The following is a 13,629-nucleotide window of genomic DNA, read 5'->3' as shown; positions in this document are numbered from 1 at the left end:
CTAAAAGTGTCTCACAAAAGTTAAATTACTATATTGTTTTGTATGAATGAGTGATCAGGATGGTTTTCACATCATTTTGTAGCAAAAACTCTAGGCTACAAGATCAAGTTCTCAAAAGTCTTGTGGACAATTGTTTAGTATGTGTTATATGGCCTTATTTCAATGACTTAATTTTTGTTTTTTCAAAAACCACGCATATTTTCTCAAAAATACAAACATGTACATACATGTTGCTCACAAATTCTTGTAGACCAGATAGTGCCGAATACAGTGATATCAGACATTAACCATTATTATGTTTTTAAGCAACTGAAAAAAGCGCAAATGTCAAGGCATGTCAAAACATTTCCAGGGTCCAAAACACCCTCAGACCCCATAGGGTTAAATGTAAAATGTTGATTCTTCATATACATGTTGAGTTTTTCTCTGTCATGTGCATATGAATCAATACAAATATTAATTACAAAAAAAAAAAAGAACTGTAAAATTCTACCAAAAGCTTAGTTGTGACTATTATATTTGTCCTAACCCTAGCTGTCACTTTGGCCTGAGACTCAACCTTTCAAAAAAAAAAAAAAAAAAAAAAAGAAAAACACGCAACTCCAATTTCAGACTTCATACAAACCATTGATAAAAACAGTTATTTGACCTGACCTTAGCTATTACAATTCTGTTAGAATCAACCTAAATCTTAGCTTCAACCATTATATCAGTCCTAACCCTTGCTTGATATCATGAAGTTTTTGAATTTCACATCTCCTGTATTAAATGGACAAACTTGCATTTCCCTGTTACAGACAATAAGGTAAAGTTGATCACACTGACAGCTTGACATCTAATGGAAAAAGCAACTGACTACAATTTATTGTAATAACATTTATTGTAAAAATATTAATACACTCTGCACACAAAATGTTGCTTTTGATTTTTCCTTTTGGAAAGGCATGAACAACATTAAACAAGTAAATGAAGGCTTTACACAGAATTCTGGGTAAAATGTTTAAATGTCATGTGAAATGCACACAGGTGCATCCACAGGCACAACCCTTCTCTTTCTCCTAAAAGAGATACAAATGGCACTGTAGATTTGAGCACAGGCCAGAGGGTACCATGGGGCCTTACAGTCCTTTAATAATATGAATTGATAAATCATAGAAAATTATTGCTCACCGAACGAGGTCTAACGTCTCAAAAAGGGCCTTAAATAAAAAAGCTTTTTTTTCTGTAAAACTAAGAGCCAATTGTTAACAAAACTATGTTCAAAATAATTCCTACAGCAAAATGGATGAACCATCTAAACAACTGGATTTTCAATGTTTAGATTAAACAAAAACTAAACAGATGACCTGAAGAGTGGCAGGCACACACATATCTGCATATTTACATTACGTGTCCAAAACACACGCAAATGCATAAACATATTACACGTGCACATAAAGTGAGTAAAGGATGCCACCCCCTTAAAATCCATCTGTAGGAATCCTCTTTAATAATGATCAGACATTCAAAGAGCATGTATGCTGTAGAAAGATAATTTTTAGCAAAAGCGAAAATTTGTTTGACATACAAATTACATTTGTTTCTTATGGCCCATCCTTATATAAAACTACATTATGATTATTTTTTTTTTTACAAATAATTCTATATCAATTTAGGGGCCCCTCTTAACACATCATAACCAATGTACAACCTTGCAGCCACAAATTTGACAACCTACAGAGGAACCTTTAGTCCTGTGCTATAAAGCTACTGCTTCTTATGCATCTCATTCTCTTGTCAGAACTTCTTTGAGGAACAAGTCGGGCTGAATGTTTCCACTGTGGCTTTTATGAAGAATTATTCATTCAGGGAAAGGATGATGTCATCTTCCAGGTCCGAGTTATCAGAGCTGTCTGTTGGAGGAACGAGAGGACAACATCATTACAGGGATCAAAGAAATAATGACGAGAAGCAAATCTCACACACACACACACACACACACACACACACACACACACACACACACACGGGAAGGTGATGAAAGGTGAAATTTGCCAGAATGTCGTTATTTTTGGATTATCCCAAATGTATACTTGTAGACTACTGCAAAACTGATAGATGCCATTTAAGTAATACATTTTCTACAGATTTAGTCCAATCTTAACCAGAATTGAGTCTTAATAATCTTCAGACCATGCCTAGCAAAAATGGTCAAAAGGATATTTTTTTTTTATACTTCTTACGGTTATAATATTTTAGCTTTATTTTCATCCAACAATGGAACTCAAAACCAATAGGCCTACTTAAACTGCAGCTATTAGTCTAAAAATATTTACTATTAGATTTATTTTTTTTTTTTAGAAAACCCCCTCTGAATAAATTTACAACCTAAATCTACTATAATTTGTCATTAACAATTTTTTTATTCTAGAAATAACTTGCAACAAATTGATATGTTTAATAATCCGGATGTTCCTACCATTCATAACCAATGTCCATTTTTTTTTATGATCATTTATGATCATTTAGAGCAGAATTAAAGCATTGCCATATTTTTTGTGTCCTTAGAACATTTTTGTGTCCTTGAAGTCAGGTCTAAAAGGTTTAATAGTTTTTATCTAATGATCTGAAGTTACATTCCCAAATCGGTTATTATTTTTACTTTAAATGAGAAACAGTCAAAAGTTATTTGTTGTGCTAGAACAGGGTTTTTCAAATTAAACGATAAGTTTTGTCCTGACACAACATTAAAACCACTGACAGATGAAGTGATATAACATTTATTATCTTGTTACAATGGCACCTGTCAAGGGGTGGGATATATTAGGCAGCAAGTTAACAGTCAGTTCTTGAATTTCATGTGTTGGAAGCAGAAAAAACGGGCAAGCGTAAGGATCTGAGCGACTTTAACAAGGGCCAAATTGTGATGGCTAGACAAGTGGGTCAGAGCATCTCCAAAACGGCAGAATTGTGGGGTGTTCCCGTTATGCAGTGGTTAATACCTACCAAAAGTTGTCCAAGGAAGGACAACCGGTGAACCAGCGACAGGGTCATGGGTGCCCAAGGCTTATTGATACATGTGAGGAGCGAAGGCTAGCCTGTCGGTTCCGATCCCACAACTAAAGTAGCACAAATGGCTGAAAAACGTTATGCTGGCCATGATAGAAAGGTGTCAGAACACAGTGCATCGCAGCTTGCTTGCTTGCTTGCTTGCTGTTCTGCTGGGAAACCTTGGGTCCTGGCATTCATGTGAATGTTACTTTGACATGTACCATCTACCTAAAAATTGTTGCAGACCACGTACACCCCTTGATGGCAACAGTATTCCCTGATGGCAGTGGCCTCTTTCAGCAAGAAAATGCACCCTGCTACACTGCAAAAATGGTTCAGGAATGGTTTGAGGAACATGACAAGAGTTCAAGGTGTTGACTTGGACTCCAAATTCCCCAGATCACAATCTGATTGAGCATCTATGGTATGTGCTGGACCAACAAGTCCGATTCATGGAGGCCCCATCTGGCACCTTACAGGACTTACAGGATCTGCTGTTAACCTCTTGGTGCCAGATACAACAGGACACCATCAGAGGTCTTGTGGAGTCCATGCCTCCATAGGCCAGAGCTGTTTTGGCGGCACGAGGGGGACCTACATGATATTAGGCAGGTGGTTTTAATGTTGTGGCTAATCTGTGTTTTTTTCAGATTTTTCTATGTATGTACAACCAAATTAATTCTGAGAAAATTCTTTAAGCGTCCTAGATAATATTGAGCATCTAAAATTTCCACAGAGGTGAAAGTCGTAAGACCTGAGTCACAACAGATGTTTCTTAGTTGGCAGTTTATGTGCCATTTAATTTGCTTAAGTTTCTTACATCTCCAGCATGCATCAGAATATCATTCTTACAATACAAATTTAACCGAGTACTATACTGTAGTTCCTAAACAATTTGTCGGCCAAATGGCTTGTTGATTTCCCACACTCTGGTACAGTTTCTCCCACTACCTTTACAGAGGCAGACTATTTGGGAAAACTAATAGTGGTAGAGCTATATTGCATTATAATAGATTTGCCAGTGTACAGGAAATGTTTTGAGTAACACAAACATTCTCTAAGTGAGAGCAGGGAAATTTGATAAAGCAAATATTTGAGAGAGCATGTCCAGATTTGTGTGAGAGCTAATTAAATCCACGTGAAAGCGGCGACATGTGTGCTGGCGCAACCAGAACATGGATTCGCTCTTGCTTTAAATGCATGTGCTCTCGACATTTAGCACTATTAGAATACCATAGAGCTATAGTCTACTAAACTGAACTAAGGTCTATTAAGCTATTATTTTTCATTTATCTTTACAATACAATATCTTTTATTTATTTATCTTTTGATTTATCATCATTTTTGGGGCCCACCCCACAAATCTAATAACCATGGTGCTAAAATCCAAGGTGAAAAATACCATAACACTATATCAACAAATCCACACATTATACCAAAATCCATTTGAATGTTTATCAATGCAATGATCAGATCATTATTCCAGACCATGTGACCAATGTTTTACATTTTATTCATTTGTCAGTTGCTTTTATACAAAGCGACTACCAGGGCCGGCCAGTCGATACTGAAATGCATATTTATTAAATGAGGCATGACTTCTAGCAAATTGTTTCACAGATGAGTGTGGAATTTTTGTGAAAATTTAAATATCTACTGTCCTACAGGTGTTTGCAGGCTTGTAGATACATGTATGCTAGACTCACTATTGTCCAGCACAAGCTCCACATCTCTGCCATTATCATCAGAATCCTCATCGTCGTCGTCGTCATCATCGTCGTCATCGTCGTCGTCATCATCATCATCATCATCGTCTGCCTCTTCATCCAGCAGGCGAGCCACCTCCTCATCATCAGACGGAGAGAAATCCTGCTCGCCGTCCTCTTCCTCACCATTATTCTCGTTCTCGAGCTCCACCAGCAGTGGGTCTGTGTCGATGTCATCAATGTCATCATCAGAGTCATCATCGTCATCTTCGTCCTGATCGTCATCCTCCTGAATCAAACCACAGAAACTACAAATTATTTTGGTGTAACCGTTACTAACTTTGTGGTGGAATGAGCTTCCAATCTCTACACGATCTGCTGAAACACATGTTTAAAAAGTACTCAACCAATCCACACTAAATGCACTTATATGTATGTATGTATGTATGTATGTATGTATGTATGTATGTATGTATGTATGCATGCATGCATGTATAGGCAGCCAAAAGTTTGGAATAAATGTACAGATTTAGCTTTTTCTTAAGGAAACTGGTACTTTAATTCACCACAGTGGCATTCAACAGATCACAAAGTGTAGTCAGGACATTACTGATATACAGTGCATCCGGAAAGCTTCACTTACTCCACATTTTGTTATGTTACAGCCTTATTCCAAAATGTATTACATTCATTATTTTCCTCAAAATTCTACAAACAATACCCCATAATGACATGAAAGAAGTTTGTTTGAAATCTTTGCAAATGTATTAAAAATAAAAAACGAACATGTACATAAGTATTCACAGCCTTTGCTCAATACTTTGTTGAAGCACCTTTGGCACCAATTACAGCCTCAAGTCTTTTTACAAGCTTGGCACACCTATTTTTGGTCAGTTTCTCCTATTCTTCTTTGAAGGACCTCTCAAGCTCCACCAGGTTGGATGGGGAGTGTCGGTACACAGCCATTTTTAGATCTCTCCAGAGATGTTCAATCGGGTTAAAGTCTAGGTTCTGGCTGGGCCACTCAAGGACATTCACAGAGTTGTACCGTAGCCACTCCTTTGTTATCTTGACTGTCCTTTTGGAAGATGAACCTTCACCTCAGTCTGAGGTCCAGAGTGCTCTGGAGCAGATTTTCATCAAGGATGTCTCTGTACATTGCTGCATTCATCTTTCCCTCGATCCTGACTAGTCTCCCAGTTCCTGCAGCTGAAAAACATCCCCACAGAATGCCTTCACTGTAGGGATGGTATTGGACAGGTGATGAGCGGTGCCTGGTTTCCTCCAGATATGATGCTTGCCATTCAGGCCAAAGGGATCAATCTTTGTTTCATCAGACCAGAGAATTTTGTTTCTCATGGTCAGAGTCCTTCAGATGCCTTTTGGCAAACTCCAGGCGGGCTGTCATGTGCATTTTACAGAGGAGTGTTTTCCGTCTGGCCACTCTACCATACAGGCCTGATTGGTGGAGTGCTGCAGAGAATGTTGTTCTTCTGGAAGTTTCTTCACTCTCCACAGAGAAATGCTGGAGCTCTGTCAGAGTGACCATCGGGTTCTTGGTCACCTCCCTGACTAAGACCCTTCTCCCCTGATCACTCAGTTTGGCTGGGCGGCCAGCTCTAGAAAGAGTGCTGGTGGTTCCAAACTTCTTCCATTTACGGATGGAGGGCACTGTGCTCATTGGGACCTTCAATGCTGCATTAATTGTTCTGTACCCTTCCCCAGATCTGTGCCTCGATACAATCCTGTCTCGGAGGTCTACAGACAATTCCTTGGACATGGCTTGGTTTGTGCTCTGACATGCACTGTTAACTGTGGGACCTTATATAGACAGGTGTGTGCCTTTCCAAATCATGTCCAATCAACTGAATTTACCACAGGTGGACTCCAATCAAGTTGTAGAAACATCAAGGATGATCAGTGGAAACAGTATGCACCTGAGCTCAAATTTGAGTGTGGTAAAGGCTGTGAATACTTGTGTACATGTGATTTTTTCATTTTTAATAAATTTGCAAAGATTTCAAACAAACTTCTTTCACTTTGTCATTATGGGGTATTGTTTGTAGAATTTAGAGCTGGCTTTCCCGTGGTGCTGTGTTAAATCGCGTGTATGCGCTGCACAAAGAGCTGAGAGAGTTTCTCTCTGGTGAAAAATCAGAGCTTGCCAGCTGTTTTGAAGATGGCTCATGGATACTGAAGTTGTCATACATGGCAGATTTTTTCCAGCAGCTCAGTGTCCTCAGAGCATGCAAGGGCACAACGTTCACATACTGAACGCACAAGATAAGGTGCGCGCGTTCACGCAAAAATTATCTCTGTGGGAAAGCAAACTGAAAGGGGGAGTTACAGAAATGTTTCCTCTCTATAACCAGGAGTGCATCTCCTCCACTGCTGACAACATCACACCCATAATCCAGTCTCACCTGTCACATCTGCCATTTTTCTTCACGATAAGAAATGCACAGTGACATATATTATGATTAAATAAGTCACGAGCAATCGCAATCTAGCTGCATTAAGTGTGCGCTCTCGAGCGTCCCCGAGGCGGAGTCTCTCTCAGCCGGGTGCAGTTTCAATCTCTCCCACTTAGATCGGGACATTCGCGCAACTCATTGAAGAGGCGCTTCCCACACAGAGAAATGCCAGTTTCTGAGTTTAAATATAACTGCATTTGTAACGCTGGGATGTTTCCTTTAAAGAGCTCCATCTCTGCTTATTCCAAAATAAGACTGCTTCTGAATCTACATAAGATGATGTGAAAGTTTAGAGTGCATCTGGACTGTGATCTGTGTAATTCTTCTCCTCCGTCAGGCATGAACTGCAATGCTGCTCTCACGCGTCATTAGTTTAATATGATTTCATTTTACGTTAAATGAGATCAAAGGACTATTTGACAATTTTCTCGTAATTTTTTTATTTCCGACGTTGTCAATAATGTCGACTAATCGTTTCAGCCCTAATGCAAATGATAATATGCTTTTAAACTAACCTGCTTTAGTTGCTTGAATAAATCCGGGTGTCTTGTCTTTCAGGTGCTTTATTAAGTTATGCGTTTCCTCCTTTCATCAGAAAATTGCAAAAGCAGCGTTTACAAATAGGTTTCTGCTGATCAATTATGTTTCCCTTTTCATCAGCCTCAAATAGAAAGAATTTCCAAACCTGGCTTTTTCCACTTTTCTTTTCGACAAGATTCAGTTGAGACTCCGCAGCAGCTTTGCTTGTCGCCATATTTTGCTTGTTGTAAGTGTTTGAAAGTTCCCGACTCTGCATGGGTACCGAGTAGACCCGGTACTCAGTACTCCGGTACCTTCAGAAATTCTGGTATCGTAAAATTTGTTTTGTTTCAGTACCGACTTGGTACCGGAGTACCGTATTTTTGACAACACTATTTACATGTAACTAAAACTTGCTTATTAGGACATATTTCAAATGTCAATACTCTGAACAGTCCCACTAGTAAAATATGTACATGTTCATATAAAATAGCATGTCAACTAATGAAAACTAAATGACTTGTCCGAAATTGTATCCTCGGCTGGATCAAGTCTTTCTTCAAAATACAAATGTTCATCGCAGTCCCGCTCTTCTTCTGAGGAAAATGTTAACTCTTCCTTCCTATCCAGGAGTTTCATCGCCTGTGTATAGTTACAAACGCACAGTAAAATGAATGAATTGTCAAACCTCTAAACACTGTCGGGGGAGTGTACCATTTGCCTTGATCGTCTCAGCACATTAGCGTATGAATAGCGTTTTATTTTCTTTATTTTACAAAAGCACAAATATTTGTTGTTATTGTGTGTACACACAAATAAAAGTAGACCCTTTATAGTCTCTAATGATGTCTTACACTTATCTGTTTGCCCCAAAATGACAGAGTATTTTAAGTTGTTTCCGCTGTAATGACGAAAATATTCAGCAGGACGTGCCGGCGGCCCCAGAGGGTTAAGGGGTTATTGGGCGTAAATAATAAATGTATCGTCATCCTCCATTTGCTTGGGAGGAGACAGAGGGGATATCCCGGGAAATTTACTTAAGTGTTGGACTTAAGGCTTCAAATTGAAAATTGAGACTATCTTTCAAGTTAAGACACGTTATTTAACATGTGTTGTCAATATTGTCTTTTGAAAGTCAAAACGTTTTAGTTACGAAGCATTTATTTGTAAGAGTAATGCTAGTTATTTCTGGAAAAAAATGAACCCAACCGTCTGCGTTCATTGGACAGGCAGTTATTTTTAAGCAAATTTCTGTGAAACTTGCTAAATAAATTAGCTCACAATATTATGTAAATTTTTAACTAAATATCAATAACTTTTTTGGCCAATTTTGATGCTTGTGGAAGATAGTCAAAGCCATTTAGTTACTAAGCATTTATTTGTAGTAGCGCCAGCTATTTTCTTCCTGGAAAAAATGTGACGTCAGCGAACCTCTGCTTTTTATATTTTACATTTTTTGGCACCTGAAGTATGTGAGGCAGAGAACAAACGCTGTTCTTTAAGCTGTTCAGACCTCCCTGGAAACTGGCCTGCTAGTTATCTAGCTTGTTGATTTTCCCATTTAATAAAAAAAAATGGTTGATATCTTTCTGTAGTTTAGCTGATAGCCTTACCCATCCATCACACAGACATGATTTTAGATTGTGTGTAGCTTCCTGTTCACAAGTGTGAGAGATCTGTTTGCAGTTGGACATTCTGGTTAGTCTGCAAACATTTTTGGTGACTATTAAGTGTATGGATTTGTGAAGAACACACTGTTGGCAACCAATAGGAAACAGACTATTACAGCTGTAGAGTATGAACGGAAAATCATGAACTCATTAATTCTGAATGCAATGCACACATTTTTATTAAACCCACACTCTGATCCTCCCCATCTAAATCACCGGGTAGCGCCAGCGAGTCTGGGAGTTAGAATGCTTTCTTGACGTTTTTACAACCCAAAGAGCCTCTCCAGAGACACTCATGATATCGCCATCTACACACTGAAAATCTTAGACACACACGTTCCTACCATTTAAAACCCAGAAATGGCTTATTTTTAAGGAAATATGTTTTATTCCCGTATGCTTGGGTATTTCTGCTGTCATATCAAACTAGTTAAGATTGTTTAGTTGTGTAGTTAAACTCTGAGGGCTTATATAAAGAGTCTAAGAATATATATTCACTTTTAAGTGTACCAAATACAAGTTTCTTGGTATCAAATTAAACCTTACGACTCGCCCTAGCTGAATATATATATATATATAAGATTACATTAAAATGTATTCTGCTATGTTTTACCATCTTTTGAGTGATTCAAACCACATCCGGACCCTGTTGTAAATTAGGCAAATGTCGAGCCTTGACAAGACAAAGGGAACCATCTCGCGCCAAAACTGAGGAGCCTCATTGGGTCATTCCTCCCAAAGGAGGCGTGACCTCCCTACCTTAAAAGTCAGGATCTGGTGTGGAATCGCTCTCGCTTGTCCTCTTTCTCTTGTCCTTTGTCCTTACATCTCTCTCTTACTTTCTCTTCTGAACTTCTTCAAGTTTTCCTCAACTTCTCTTCAAACTCTCGTCAGACATGTCTTTTGTTTTATTTGGCGTTTATCTCAGTCTGTTTCTTGTCTTCGGACAAAGCTCAACACTCTACGTTTTTGGAGCAGTCCGATATCCTCCGGGTGAAAGGACTCTCTCTCAGTTTCAACCGTTACTCCTAAGATGCTTTGAACTTCCCGCGAGCGATCCACGCTCGAGAAGCACCAAGAGAAATCCTCCATCTCACGGACGCAACGAGGACATTCACGCACACACGCAGTCTTGTTCAGCGACACAAAGGTCCATTTTGCAAGTATTATTCCATCTAAATTCAAATGCGTTAAAGTGTGTAATTCCCTTGCTGGCTCTTAAGGTTTAACTGTTGTAACAAGTGTGCTATCCCTGTAATCTCTTTATTTTCCTTACTGTTTTACTTTGTTTGTTCTATGTTAAATGTGTTCTACGTTTGTTAAGTTTGTGATATATCCTAGTTCCTTGTATTAAAACCCAATTATACGCTTGATTGTCTGTGTTTGTTGGTCATAAAGCAAAGCCTCTTTAATGTGCGATCTAAAGCTACGAGCTGATATTATCAAAGTAAGTTAACGTGCTTTGATTAAGTAAGCTTATACTAAGAATAACCCTTCTGGAGAATTGATCAAGAGTATCGAGCAAAGTGGTTCGGTGGACGAACTGATTGGTTGCGGTACGGGTTAATTCCATTAAGGTGTTCTGAAAATTAATACAGCCTGTCTGCATATGATGTATATTCCTAATTAATTATAATTCGTTGTGTTTAATTATCTATATATATATCTGAAGCAGACTTTTGGGCTACATAACCTCTGTTTTGGGGAAATTTAGAATGTATTGTTATCTAGTTCAAACCGTATGATTAATCATTGATTACAATCATTAATATTAATTGTACATTCCCCAAACCTGAACCAAGAAACCCTACACAGCGTTCAATTTAAGTCTGCTCCTGTTGCATCAGTGGTTTCTATTTACAACACATTTTTGCAGTGGTTGAGTATTCTAACCAATCACTAACACACTAACAATGAAACTGCAATGGCCAATTAGAGCCACATAAGACTAGTCCTCCGTCCTATCAGTAATGACAACTGATACTATTGCGAAAGTTTTAAACAATATGAATGCCTAGATGCTTGCTTTATGTTCCACCTCTGTTCGTGGTGGCACAGGAAAATAAATACTGAAGAAACATAACCTGAACCTCGAAAATAAGGTGTAAAAAAGCGCAAAGCACTTTGTAATTATTTTGGATTCATTGCATATTGCACCACTAGCTTTGAAAGTAGATGTTAAATGCACTGTAAATGAGCAAAAAGACAAAACTAAAATGCTCCCATTCCAATCAAGGCATGGTGTAAATGATTGATCTATTATGCTGATTAGACAGCTTTGTTTTTAATAAGAGCATTAGTGAGAGTGCAGAACATTGTGCAGAGCGTCACCGAGTTCACATCAAAATGCAGATCTCAAACAGTGTAAACCTGCAATGAGTTACAGCAGTCATTGTAATGGAAGAATTTGTCACGTTGATCGATTTCGGTGTACAACTTGATGCCAAAAAGGCGTTTGATATGGTAGAATGGGATTATCTTAAATGTACGGGTTTGGGAAGTTTATTGGATGGATTAAATTAAGACACCAAATGGATTAATTTCAGATAACTTTTCTCTGGATAGGGGCACCAGACAGAGTTGCCCTCTTTCCCCATAGGTAACAGTTCTTTTGTCACGTGACAGCCATATACAGATTCCAGAGGTGAACTAATCTTTCAGTTTCTCATAATTTGTCCTTGGCTGCATTATAAAATTTTTCATATTGGGGCTATAATCAATATGGCTAAATGACTTCTGTGCCCAGACCAACTTGACACCTAATGCATTGTGTTTGTTAATTTAAAGCAAGTTTAGGGGTATATGAAAATGGTAAATGACTTAATTACAATATAATCTTCAGATCTACATATTTTTTCAATAAATATTTATAATTATAGCAAAAATGTATAAGTTAGCGATAAAACAAAACAAACAACTAAAAATGAATCATGCTTTTCTGCATAATAAACAAACATTCAACAACACTCAACAGCCTTGCTTTTCAGCAGTCACTGTGCACAGTCACACACAGCTCCATGAATCTGTCGCTCCCCATCTGCTGCTGTCTTCTCTCCTTAATATATTGCTTGCAGCAATATAGATAGATAGATAGATAGATAGAAGAGGTGTAACGCTTCAAGTTTCTCACGGTTCTGTTTTTATCATGGTTTTAGTGTGACCATTTCAGTACGGTTCGGAATTTGTTATGTACAGAAAAAGAAATATTATAATATGTGGTCAGTGTGAACATGCAGTATTCTAAACTAATTTATGTCATTTGCCCTACATTAATTTAGATTTTTAAGATTTTTAAGTATCAAACGGTGTTGCCATGGTGACTCACTAAATTAATGAAAAATAGGCAAACAGGAAGTGTCACATATCTTCTGTGGGATTTAAGATAAAAATTGAGCTGTATATTTTTCTTGGAGGCTAATCACATGGATGTAGCTATTGTGGGTCACGGTCATAGCTCCATCAACTGTCAGCAAGAAGTGTGGCACTTAAAACAGACTTTGATAAAGTTCTCTTACATTTACCCAAATTGCTTAAATTGTTTAGACACTGCAGATGGAACATTTTGAAGGGATGCTTGATAGCTTTAATAGTGTTGTCATGGAAATGGATTAAATTACATGACGTTGTAGTCAAACTTGAATGGCGGCATATATATAATACACATTGTATGTTTAGGGTCCAAGTTTACATTAATGTTGAGTTGATGAAAAACATTTCATCTTTCGGAAACAAAGTCCATCATGCTTTGTTTCCGAAAGTCACCGAGTGGAAATGGACTCATGGTGCTAGGACCCATCACTGCTGCTTGCAGCTATATTTATTATTATCATCATCATCATCATCATCATCATTTGTTTACAAATTATAATTATATTTAAGTTGAATGGTCTCCAAAAAAATAACTGAAGTGGACTGATGTCTTACAACTAAAACAAAATAAGAGATCTGAATCCTTTAAAGTCCACAAACAAGTTGGAAAAAAATAAAAAAGCTTATTTTCTATTGATGACTTATACTGCAATTACTGTTAATTTTGCTGCTACATTATCCAGTATACTAGTTAACAATAAAGTTATTCTTAATAAGCTATACCTTTATATTGAAATAATGTGTAGTTATTCTATACATATTAAAAAGTACACCAAATTAGTTTCAGAAACCAATGAAAAGATATTCTAAATTGATTATGCAAAAAACACTTGTATCGGAATTGACCTATACTGAGATTAA

The 13,629-nt window shown here is 37.7% G+C and overlaps 1 protein-coding gene across 2 annotated transcripts in view; it reads right to left on the bottom strand.

Moving 5' to 3' along the window:
• Positions 1 to 905: 905 nt before the first annotated feature.
• LOC127620829 (DDB1- and CUL4-associated factor 1-like) overlaps positions 906 to 13,629 on the bottom strand; it is a 158,479-nt gene continuing 145,755 nt past the window's right edge. Inside the window, exons 24-25 of one of the 2 annotated variants that reach the window (XM_052094086.1) lie at positions 4,737 to 5,025; positions 906 to 1,892 (exon numbers count right to left, since the gene is read on the bottom strand). In XM_052094086.1, coding sequence (XP_051950046.1) covers positions 1,837 to 1,892; positions 4,737 to 5,025 — 345 coding nt within the window. In that variant the 3' untranslated portion in view covers positions 906 to 1,836. Of the gene's footprint in view, positions 1,897 to 4,736; positions 5,026 to 13,629 lie in introns of both variants that reach the window. The other variant, XM_052094085.1, reaches the window with a different exon arrangement.

Source organism: Xyrauchen texanus, chromosome 27 (genome assembly GCF_025860055.1).
Source record: "Xyrauchen texanus isolate HMW12.3.18 chromosome 27, RBS_HiC_50CHRs, whole genome shotgun sequence".
Classification (NCBI taxonomy): domain Eukaryota; kingdom Metazoa; phylum Chordata; class Actinopteri; order Cypriniformes; family Catostomidae; genus Xyrauchen; species Xyrauchen texanus.
This window is presented reverse-complemented; position numbering and strand designations above follow the sequence as displayed.